The 12,555-nt window shown below is 46.0% G+C and overlaps 1 protein-coding gene across 2 annotated transcripts in view; it reads right to left on the bottom strand.

The window, feature by feature from the left end:
- Positions 1 to 12,555, bottom strand: part of GPC3 (glypican 3) — a 145,446-nt gene that overhangs the window by 79,858 nt on the left and 53,033 nt on the right. For both annotated transcript variants that reach the window (XM_039387798.1, XM_027741881.2), the window contains exon 3: positions 1,025 to 1,719. In XM_039387798.1, coding sequence (XP_039243732.1) covers positions 1,025 to 1,719 — 695 coding nt within the window. The remainder of the gene's footprint in view (positions 1 to 1,024; positions 1,720 to 12,555) is intronic.

The following is a 12,555-nucleotide window of genomic DNA, read 5'->3' as shown; positions in this document are numbered from 1 at the left end:
GCACAGCAAACAGCACAGAAGAGTGCTGCTGGCTGAGTGCCACATAGCTCAAAATCCGTAAGCTGATACATTTCCACGGTGCCCAAAAAAAAGATAAGAGTTACTCACAGTGCAAGTAGTGCGGTGACCTACATAAACACAGCCCTTTTGTAAACAGGAGTCAAGAATGGCAGGAACAAGCAGCTAACAGGGAAACAAGTGTCAGATTTTAATCATCGTTGGCTTTAAGCAAACTATTACAACACTCCTGCACCTTTGCCCCATTCCCAACTCCACCCTACCTACATGGAGCAGCTCAATTGTGCCTTCAGAAAAATCTACTCTGCAGAACAAGCATTGTATTACCACAGTACATTTGTCCTTGGTGTTCAAACAGAGCAGCAGGATTTTTGGAACAAGAAAGCCTCCGTTTCTCAGGAGGCTCGGAAATTCACATTTTTTTTTAAAAGAGTCAAGTCCCTTCTAATAAATAAGAAATGATCTCATCCCTGCGATTAAATGCAGCCCAAAACTGGAATGAGTTACCAAGAGATGGAGAATCAGATTTCCTCTGGTAAATCAGGGGATGGATGCCACAGCACGTGCCTCTACTTGCCATCTATTTGGACGTACATTTTCGTGATGTTAAAGGAGGCAGGGAACACCTGGAAAGCAGGACCAGCCTTTCATAACTACTCAAGGTAAGCACAGCACTCAGGAAGAACTGAAAATGCTGGGACACCTCAGCTTCCAACCTCACACCCCAGCTACAAAGCTGATGCCAGGGTAAGTCCAGACCCTTCTGCTCTGACCAACCTGAAAAGAGGAACAGCCCTTAACTGAAACACTGGCCCTGCAAACACCAGTTTCAGATGCCACCAAAAGTTTTTTTAAAAAATCAGAATGGAAGAGAAGGAGCTGGTAATTGAGGCATCTGGGGTTTGTTGGGTGGAGGAAAGGGACAGGATGGCTTCAGCACGTAGAGTTCATGGTACATGAGCCCTGCCACAGCAGCGAGCTTGGGGAACTACAGAGATCTACTCACAGTTGTCGAGAGCTTTCCTTCGCTCCTCTGCACGTGGACGATCGCATCCCGCACCAAGGAGAACAGGTTCAGGAGGACATGCTCCATGTCATAGATGCCGTGCATGCCTTTGGTCAGCCCCTCCAGAGACCCGATGTACTCTCTCCAGTGGTTATGGATCTCCATGACGCCCGCCAGGCAGCCCTGCATCACCACGCCGCAGTAGCCGGCACAGGGCTTGGCCAGGAGCAGCCCCTGGCAGTGCGAGCAGTACCACATCTTCAGCAGCGCCCGCCCGCAGTCCTTGCTGAACTTCAGGTGGTCCGTGGTGTTTATCACCTCAATCCCCAGGTTCAGCGCCTGCAGGAAGACCCTCGTGGCCTGCAGTGACTTGGACACCTGCGTCATCATCACCTTCGGGTAGTTACCAAAGACTTTGAGGTCTCTCCTGGCTGCCCGCAGGCATTCCGTCATTTCCAAGGAAGGATCGGAGGAGCCAGGATTAATCAAGTGGGAGTAAACCAAAGGGAACAAACTGTCAAAAAATTCATTTATCATGTCATTAACATTGATGTCAGAGCCCAATATGTACAGAGAGACATCAGTAAAAAGTTCTCCAACGAATTTAAGAGCTCTGGGCCCCATGCTCTTGTAGTGGGTCCTAAACATGCTGTTGGTGAAGTTTCTTGCATGCCGCACTACAATTTCAAAGGCTTCTGCAAAACAGAACAAAAAAAAAAAAAGTGTTATTAAGAGACAATGAGCTCAGAAACAAGGAGGATAATGTTTAATGTTCTACCACATCCCCGCTGCCAGAGCTGGCCCCATCCTGCCTGCCTTGGGTCAAACACCTGCTGGCAGCTGTGCCTGCTGCAAAACTTACCAGCGTCAGCGATTTTCAGGGGAAATGCATAAATTCTTTAAACAGAAGCTACATTTCAAAATGGCAAAAAAAAAAAACTATGATCTAGTTAACATTTCAGCTTTTAAAGAAAATATTGATTTAAGAAAACGGCTAGACTGCAATTTCTTTCTCTCCCCCTTTTATATTGATTTGAAATTAACAGGAATTCTATCTCCAGACTTAATTTAAGGCAGAGATAAATGTTTGACAAACTGTACAATGCTTAAAATCAGGAAACAGTAAATGCTGACATTCCATTATGAAAAGGAAAATATTTATAGGAGCTTAATAACAGAGGATATTTTGACTCAATTCCCAGCACTAAGTGTCCTCCAAGCCATTGGAAAAGCCCCCACAGTGCTGTAGTTTTCCCAAAGGCATCAGGCTCACTTCAGCTGCAGATCCAATGTTTCATCTGCCCTGGATGAGAGCTGTTTCAAGGTCCAGTGTGATGTTGAGAGCCTGTGATGCCGTGTCTATCTGTGGGCGCCCAGCCAGGACCACTCTCACACACATCAAGTTGTGCCAACTGTCCCGTGAAACTCAAGTTTTAGACAGAGATTGTCGTTTTGCCAGGAAAAACCATGGTGCATTTTCCCATTTACCCCTTCAAAGACTTGAGGACTTTCTGTCCACACCTCCTCCATGAGGTGACCAGGGGAGCTCCCAGCAGCACAGTCACTGCACAGTTATTCCTTTAATTATAGCCCTCCTCACCAGGAGACTTCCAAAATATCCATACCCCACTATGTAAAAACAACATATCTATGCACACACACACCAGTTAGCATGTTGAAGCATTAGAAGGGGGTGGCATTGGTGCAAACTAAAGTCTTTCTCTTTGGCCAACTCTCTCTACCAGCCTGAGTCCCACCCTCCAGGGTACTATTCATAAAATGCTAAAAATAATGAACAGCCTCTCAGTTCACAAGGTCACTGACACCCCACAATGTAACTGCTGTCAGCTGTGTCACTCTGGAAACACAACATCCAGGCTCAATTTGCATGAAAATTATTCATGTTCAATAATTAAAAGGAATGTTTAATTTTTAAAGCCATAAGTGTTATTTTCCCCATTTGTTAAGGCTGGGATGCAGCTGAGTGTGGCCTGACACGTCTCCACAGGGGTTCAGTATCAACACTATCACAAGCAATGTCAGGCCTTGCTGCTCGCCCTGCATAACCTCTCACCTTGCTAAAGAGCTTTTAAGACCATCACATCTCCAGGACTTTTAGCTCTTTCTTCCCAGGTGCATCCTATGCAGGAACGCCTGGTGGGACAGGGACCAGGTGCTGTTTGCTGCCCCCCACCCCAACATGCAGAATGCTGCAGTGTAAGCAGAGACCAAAGCAGAAATTACTGATATACTTCTGCAAACACTGTCTCCATCCCATCTGGTGCCTGCACACACCCCAGGCATGCTACTGAAGCATTTTGTCCACAGCTCCTGACGCTCACACCAGGACTGTCCCAGCAAGCCCAGAACAACCATCTGCATTCCTAGGAGACAGCAATCCTTCCTAACAGCACAGATTGAGGGATGCAGCGGTGCAAGGACACAGGACCCCTCTCTCCATGCCTCCTTCTCCATAACAGCTGGCATCCTGCCCCTCACCCCCATACAGAGCATGGTAAAGCTCTCCAGCACAAGGGTGAGTCTGACACAGAGCGGGCTGTGCAAGCAGAGCAAATTCTGGTTGCACTGTTATTAGAAGTTTTAAAACAAAAAACATCTCTTTAAAGAGGGCACATAGATTACAAAACTTTTTTTTTCCCCTTCTTTATCCTCAAGAGCACCAGAATAGCTTTTTCCTCAAAGAGCACAAAGAACTTTTTGGACCAGCGTTTTTTTGACAGCACTGGAGACGGTGCCAGGATTTTCATGCTGCGCCTCACCATCCGCCTTTAACCTCTTCTCTGTTAGTTCCTTTAGAAAAAGTCATCCCTCTTCCCTTTTCTTGCTCCTCTGTGCTTTTCCAGTTACCATCAGAGCCAAAAGACTCTTAGCTGATTACAAAAATATTCCAAGCTCCTATGAAAACCTCCTACGGCGAGAAATGCTTCAGAAAGGAATGGAGAACAGTGGCATATCAACAGAGCATGCACACACAGTCCCACTGCTCTAAAGGTCATGACATGCACATAATTTTTATCATAATAACTGGCTGAGAGTGTCTATTTTATGCGCCTTGGAGCTTTTGCATATATCCATTAGAAAGCACAACAGGGACTATAAAAGCATATGGAGATTCCTGCTGCCCTATTAATAGATGCAAGAAATAATAAAACTTCATGAAAAAGGAGTCTTGCACATCCAAAATCTCTCCCATCCAACTCCTGTAGTAGGTGCTTATTCTGAAATATCCCTCACAAAGCACCGGCTGCAGGAACAGCAAATCTCCAGCCGCCGGCAGCTGCAGTGACCCACGGCCAGGCTCTGAGCACTTCACAGAGGAGGAAACTTTGCAGGTCAGTCCCCTGTGCTCCCACGAGGGAACCTCACAAGGAAACAGAGGGAACAGCGCATTACAGAAGCAACGTGGGCTTTTGATCCCCCAAAAAATCCCACAGCCTGGATTTGCTGCTGGTAAAATCTGCCCTGCTTATAACACGGCATTATTGAAACTCCCAATGCTGGAGGATAATTCAATCTTTTCTTTCTTCTTTTTTTTATTTCAGGGATATTTTCAAAAGCTGCCACTGAGAGCAATCAGTTTGCAGGTCTGGCTGAAGCAGAGTGAATACCCTGACAAAGCAAAGCATCAGAATTGCTCCCAACTTCATTAGGCAAAGGTACTGCACAGCCAAGCAGGGCTTACATTTTAAAATCTCCATCACTGTACTGTGCACACACAGCACAGAATAAAAAGTGTTCCTGTAAATACATTAACAACAAAAGAAGGGTTCAGGAGGATCTTCCTCCTTTACTGGATGCAGGGGAAAGCACAGTGACAAAGGCCAAGGAAAAGGCAGATGTACTTAACGCCTTTGTGGCCTCAGTCTTTAATAGTAAGACCAGGTGTTCTTCAGATACCTGGCCCCCTGAGCTGGAAGACAGGGACGGGAAGTAGAATGAAGACCCCATAACCCAGGAGAAAATTGCCAGGGACCTGCTATACCACCTCAGTCAAGGGCAGGTTATCAGGTCTACCAAAGGATGCGTGAAACAGTTGAATCTACTGTAGATCACAGGTATCAGGCACCAGTTGAACAGCATGGGTTATTACTTATTTTTCAGGTAGGACTCTCGCTGAAGCACCTGGAGAGGAATTGCTGCCCAGTTCCAGCAGCCAGAACAGCAGGACTAAGCTCCTTTCAAAGTGTAAAAGCTTCCCAGAACGCAGCCCAGGGAGAGCTGCATGACCACTGCAAACTGGCAATTAGAGAAAATAAATCGTAAAAGAGCATAACAGTGCCTTGAGTGGGGATTACTGGCAGGAGAAGGAAATCACTGCCTTCTCAGCTCAGATAATAAGAGTCTGCTGCTTAGTAAAAATGCCAGCTTTCCTGAGAAAGCACGTTCACTCCTAAGCTGCAACAACTTCAAAGGGGTCGATGGCGGGGCCAGAGGAGCTCCGGATTAACCTACTGGCTGCCCCAGGCTGCAGGAGGCTCCAGCCACGTCTGCGACTTGATGGGTTTATTTAAGAGATTATGTGATGCAGTTGCCTGAACTGCAAGGAGCCTGCACAAGCGGCCCCAGTGAGCCATTCCCATACAGCATCCCACTGGAGAGGAAAGAGCCAAAATCTGACGGCAACTGCAGAGCTGGGGCAGCTCCAGAGATGGCACCTCCAGGTCCAAGCTCAGCAAGTGCAGCTTCACAAGCAGTGGAAGGTGTTTGGAAAGGTGTTGCTGCTGGGAACAGGGAGGTCTATGGTCCCTCTGCTCCCCATACCTGCTCACCAAAAAACAGCACCACAGCAGCCACATGGAACCACCTCCCCCTGGGAGAAGGTGTGAGCTGGCACACAGCAGGGAGGAAGGAACAGCAGGATCCACCATGGCTGTCAGGCACCACGACATGCCACGGGCTTCATGCTTGCCCCTCCAATACTGTGTTGCTCTGGTTCTGCTGCAAAGACAATCTTCCCACATCGGCAGTTGCCCTTCTTTGGGTATCACACACCATACCATGCGAGTTCTCTTTGGCAAAGGCACAGGAAATGGTGAGGGAGCTGCACAGCAAAATGTGCTCCATCAGCAGCAGGTCCATGGGGCACCATGGAAGAGAACAAAGATGGGTGGAGGAGCAGGACTGTGTGACTTGTGCACCCCTGATTGTGTGACACAAGCACTCCTCAGCACGTGGACACCAAGGCATTAAAACTGCACCTACAACCTCGATTTTCCTGCTTCTTGACATCCAGCCACAGAAATCCTGCAACCATAAAGCTCTCTCTGAGCAGGGGAACTCCTACCACGGCTGCTTCCACTTCCTATCAGGAGCTGAGCTCCCAACTCCCATTTGCACTTCTGCAAAGGATTGTTTGCTCAAAAACTTGTCTTCCCACACTTAATGTCTTATCCTGACCATCTTCACAGTGTAGGAACTTCAACATGTTTGTTATTCCACTATCAAGAGCCAGTAACAGCAAAGTTCAGTTTTATTTTCTGGGAGACAATCAGGCAAGTAATCCTAGACAAGGTCATGTTGTCACCATCATGTTCCTACACCCCATAAAAGCTTCAGGGCCATCTCCTCCAAGACTCTGTGGAAGAGTGGTGAATCCTCATGCACTGTCCCAAACTGTAAAACAAACAAGGAATTGATTTCCGTGCAGCAGAAACCTCCCTTGAGATCAACACGGATCACTGGCATTCAGCTGAATTTCTCTCTGCAGATGATAATGCATTTGGTGATTCACTGCACCTTCCCCAGAACACTGCTGCTTGGAAGCACCCCAGGCTACAGGCTGCAAATGTGGCATGCAGTGATTCCCTGTCTTGCACGTGGGACCATTTTCAAATCTCACCAGATCCACATCCCAAAATGCACTTTAATGCCTTTTAGGGATGAACATGCATCTTCTCTCCCAGTGAACCTCATTTGTGGATGCAACTGTTCCAGGGATGCAAGTGGCCCAATTGCTGAAGCTCAGTGGATTTGCTGAAGTCCCTGTTTCAGGCTTCAATGGCTCTCCTCGTGTCTCTGGAGGGTCCCTGCTCACAGGGGTTGACTCTCTGAACAAGGTACAGCAATAACTGCAGGGGTCAGAGAGCCTCCAGTCTGGCCAGACTTCACCTGCCAAGCTGCCTTGGTTCTTCCTGCTCTATGGCACTTCTCTGCTGATGGTAAAACCTCTCCCTTCACTCCTCAGGACACAAATCATATCAGGAGACAACTAGGTACTGGAATCCCTCAGCCCATGAGAATCACTTCCATCCTGAGGCAAAAACATGGCTGTCCAGGCAGGATGGTGGAAAATTCCTCAGTTAATTAATCTGTTACTAATGCAGTCGCTGCATCCCCTGCAGGCCCAGGGTTCCCAAACCTTTAAAAGTCCCATATATCTAAAAGCCAAAAGTGCTCAGCCACTCAAAAACACCACCAATGTTCATGGATTGGAATTCAAATGTTCATCAAGGAAATGCTAAAAGTTTGGGGGTTTGTAAGTTCGACCAAACATTATCTGACCTGGCAATTGCCACGGTACTGCTTGGAAAGGCTGAAAGGAGCCAGAGGCATCCACATGTGAGTGAGCTCTAAGAAGGAAACACTTCTTTAATATCTCCAATGAATCAGACAACTTCAGGCCGATCGCAACAGCCTGTGTTCCCAAAACACACACAACAGAGCTCACCAAGAGAGGAACAACTGTTTGCAATAACAGCCTGGCTGCCACAGGCACTACTGGTGAGATGAACCCCAAGTCATTTTTCAAACAGCAGGTAATATTTATTTACCAACTTGGAAAAGGTTTGCAATATATTGAGCAGCAAGAAAACAAAATCTAAGAGAATTTCCCCTGGCAGCAATAAGAGCAGCCTCCAGATTTGTTCCGTTATGATTTACACTACACTGCAAGTTTTTAACAACATTATCTGGAGACAAAAGCTCTTCTAAGCAGCATAATTACTTTTGTCTGTGGCATTACAAAACCCATCAGATGGAGCCACTGCTGCTCTTACAGGGTTTGCTTCTCTGAGAGCATTTGGGTTTAAAGCTTAGGAAATGCTTTTTCCCCAACTATGACACAGCCTTTGGACTGCTTTTACAATATTGACACCATAAAAATTGTCACCAAGCTCCCAAATTTATGAGATTAGCTTCAAAGCATTAGTAATAAAAATTAGAACAATTCAGTTATTCCATCTTCTACATTTTAAGCTACCAAGGTCTGTACTTTCTACCTTTGCTCCATCACCACCAGACCAAGAGAGCAAACATCTCAGTCCAGTCTTTAAATGAGTGGGCTCCTTCCAGCTCTGTGCCCACCCCCTTCACTCCCACAGGAGCCAAATTACAAGTTTCCAAGCCAGTGCTGCTCACACCAGCCAACACCAAATCATTATGCTCTTGTCGGAAAAGCATCTTCTCCTAATTATCTGTTTTTATCAAAACACCAAGCTCCAAAGCCATTTATTTTTAATTGTTCAGCTTATCTAACTGCCCTGGCAGTTTGAAATACACTGCCTGAAGTTTCTAATAAAAATACTGTATGATACCATCTCATTATACCCACTCAAACGGTCCTGAAAATGCGCTCCCTATTGCAGTCTAGGTAATAGTCTGACTGTTAGACAATTAGTCACACTGTGGTTCACCCATTTAATATTTATATCCCACACACAAAAACTTTGTTAACGCAGACAGCAGAGCTCACCAACACAAGGTGCTACAAGCCCAGAAGCAAGGAGGCAAGAAATGCTGGTGTCCACAGCTCCCCACCTCCAACCAGTCCCTCACCTGAAGGGATTTCAGTGCAGAACTCTGTCCCCTACGCTGACATCCGGATCTCATGACAGCAAAAGACAAGGTTAGGGATGCTGGAGGGGACCACAGAAAAGCAATGTTTTCTTGAGAGGCACTAGGATGCCTTCAGAGATCCCTGAAGACCCTTGGGAGTACCCACTTCAACACAGGAAAGCTACACTCTAAGTGAAAATTCAAGAAAACTTCACACCAATCACCTCACACAAATGACTCTGCAGCAAAATCTTTTTTGGGGTTTGTGCTTCAACACGTGGCTTTGGTGCTTTTCATTAAATATGGGCTTCACATCCATCGTATAACTTGTTTTCCCAAGCATCAAGAAAGATAATGCTTTGTGCCTTGACAGATGTGTGAATGCTTAACAGATTCCTGAAAAATTAATAAAGACAAAGTTAAAAATGCAAACAGTCAGGGCTGGCACAAGTGGTGGGTGAACATGATTCTTTATCAAAAGGGAAAGGGAAGAATAAGAGCCCAGAGAAGAAGGCTCAAACTGAGCCCTGGGAGCACAAATAGGAAAAGTGGAGACAGAGGAACGTAAGAGGCTTCTGCAGCTTCTGTTGTGGTGGTAACCTGTCAGATCAAAGACAGATAAACCTCTCTCCATGTACTCCACGCCTCCATCCTGGTGCTTCAGGCTCCTCTCCATTCCTGGAGACTAGTTTAGGGATGCACCACGCAGCAGGACCACTGGGAAGAGCTGAGTCCAGATGTGGGACTGCCCAAGGATGGAGGGAACCATTTGGCTTGGAGAGCATCAAACTCTGCACTTGTGTGGGGTGAAGGCTGCTCCCGCAGAAGGGACTTACTGGTGTTTTCATCCTCATCCAGTGCTCTCTGAGAAGCTGGGAATTTGCAACAGCAGAAGCAGGAAACAAACTGCTGATCCAGTGGGCAGAGACCACTGGGGAGAGAGCAGTCCCACCAAAGCCAGCCCTGCAGGAAGGCAGTGGGAGAGCCCAGGGTCAGCAAATGAGGGGTGCACTTTCAGACACACACAGAAATATGTACACTCCAAATATTTCATATTTTCCCTCTTTCCCTCTGAAGGGGAAAAGTTAATTAAACCAATCCCACAGAACAGAAGGCGAAACACTGAAAACCACACCACCAGGCTTTTGTTACGTAAGAATTGTAACAATGTCACATCACTGGGGAACTTTCACCTTCCCAGTTTTTTTTAATCACAAATATTTACATTCTGCACTTCTGGTCTCTCTTACCTTTCTAATTTTCTGCAGAGATGACAGTCTCCACCTAGAACTCCTATTTCAAGTCAGCTGCTCAGCCAGGGAGCACAGCCCAAGCGCAGCAGGAATAGCTTCAAAAACCCTGGGAAAAGGGCATCTCTGCCCTGGGTAACTGAGCAGCCAAAGATATCACAGACCCAGGGATTTTACCATTGCAAAGGCACATCTGGGATTGTTTAGGTTTTATTTTTAAGAACAAAGTGCATTTCCAAAAAAAAGAGAGGAAACACAAGAAAAACAGCACTTAGTCACCCACCCAGCCATATTTTACTAATTGGAGGCTCCAACATACACTTAAGGGAGTTACAAAATATCAAAAAAGCAGCATGTCTCTTAGAAGATGAATGACAAGCCACATATCAGAGGGCAAATGATTCCATGCACTTCCTCCCAGATTTACAAGCCAAGTATTTCTAAAGACCAGGATACCAGTTTGTGCAGTTCCTCCATTTATTTTAAACTAAAAGTTATAAGCAACTCCTGAAATAATGCAAGCCTAGCAAATTCCTTTATTCATCAGAATAAATGAAGATAAAGCAAGCCACTAGGTCAAGTTGAGCTTGTATTCAGAAAGTCGAAAAAAAGTCTTTGGAAGTGCATTGGTCTCAGTAACTTTAGAGCAAGGCAGATCTGAGACGGGTTTTCCAGGCTCCCTTTCATTCCAGCGGGCTTTTATCAGCCTGTTAAGTCTCCAACAATGGAGAGCAGACTATTTATTTAAGAAGCAAATTCCTTCCTTAATAATCTCTCCTGGCCAAATTCTCTTTAAAGTTATCTCAACTGTGTGATGAAAAGCAAATGGCAGAAGATCAGTTCTTGATCCCTATAGTAACACAAAGGACTTGCACTTATTTAAGGGCACCTGTTGACCGTTTTTCAGTCACTCCAGCCCCTTTAGTTCTGTTATCAGCTTCCTACCTGTGCTGGCAGAATCTGGGAAAGGCATTTGCTCAGTAACATACACCAACCAACAGGGGTATAACTCTTCCCCTGAGTGACTGTTTCCAAGACACAGAACAATGCCCAGGCTCTCAAAAGCAATTTAGTGATTTTCAAGTTGGTTTTGTCTCAAGGCACCTCAGAGAAACACAAAGGTTTCCAACATGGAAATAAGACCATGGATCACCTTGGTAGCACAAGTGCAACCAGCCCCTCCGGTGCTCCCTGGCAGCATCCAACTCACTGAGCACATGCACAATATTTTAGCAACATCTTACTCGACACAGAGCAGGGTACCCAAATCCCCCCTCCTGTTTGAGACACCACAGGGGTTGACAGAGGACACCATACCCACAGCAGCACCACTGTAACAGGACTCAGGGCACGCCAGGCACACAAACCCCAGAGGCACTATCGCCATCCTTAAAAAAAAAAAAAAAAAAAGAAAAAAAGAGGACCTACCCATGGCCCCAGTTTCCAGCCTCAGCACTTTTCAAAAACTAGACTCACTACTTCCCATCCTTCCCTTAACAAAGCCCCCCAAAACACTGGTGGCTTTGCTGTGGGGAGGTTGAGTATTATGTCATTTGTGGGGAAGGGTGGTTTGGTGGGTTTTTTTGGTTGGGTTTTTTGCAGGTCTTCTTTGTTTCGGGGGGGTGGTTTTGCTGGTTTTTCAGAGCGCTGTTGGGGGTTATTTCTTTGGTAGGGGGGTTTTAGTTGATTAAGTTTTCTGTTTGGTTGTTGTTGTTAATTTGGCGGGTTTTTGTGTGTTCTCTTTGGTTGGTTTTGACTTTGTTTTTTAAGTTGATGCACGGGCAGGTCCCTGCCAAGGGAAGAAGTAGAAGGTGAGACATCACATCCTGGTGGCACCAGTTGAACCCATGGCTGGGCCATACCCAGCATTCCACATGGCTCCCGCATCCCACTTGTTCTGGCTCAAAGCCCTGGTTTGATTAACACTCATTTTAAAAGGAAGATGTTTTATCATCTCCTTACTCCCCCTGTGAGAGCAAGGCAGCTGCTGTAACAGGAGCACAAGATGATAATTTGGCTCTCAAGAGCAAGGCTCACAACCACAGCTGCCAGGAATCGATCCGAGGCTCCACTGCCCGCTCCAGAGAGGTTTTCCTTCAAGAACATGAATAATCCCCTGCAAAGTAATGGCACTATTCATCTCTCCGAAGTTCCTCGCAGGCTTAAATCCCTTGCTGAACAAGGGGGCCACGTGTTCAGCTGCGTTCCCAGTAAATGAAAATTCAGCTTGTTCTTTTTCTGAAGAGAAACATGGAGAGTATCGATCGATAAATTTACCAAAAGTTTAATGGCAGCTGGTTTTCTCAGTAATAGAGCAACCACTGCTCAGACATTGTTTAACACATAATCTCCAGATCAATATAACTTTTGATTTATAAATAATGATAACAAAAGGAGCAAGGACAAATATGCTTGGAAAAAAAAAAAACCACAGTTTTTTCCAAAAGATACTTTCAGCATAGTCCTCCCAAAATAAAGATCACATCT

The sequence above is a fragment of the Pipra filicauda genome, unplaced genomic scaffold, assembly GCF_003945595.2.
Source record: "Pipra filicauda isolate LSUMZ 115617 unplaced genomic scaffold, ASM394559v2 scaffold58_size5111680_pilon, whole genome shotgun sequence".
In the NCBI taxonomy this organism is placed as follows: Eukaryota; Metazoa; Chordata; class Aves; order Passeriformes; family Pipridae; genus Pipra; species Pipra filicauda.
Note: the sequence above shows the minus strand (reverse complement) of the source record. Positions and strands in the feature narration are given on the sequence as shown.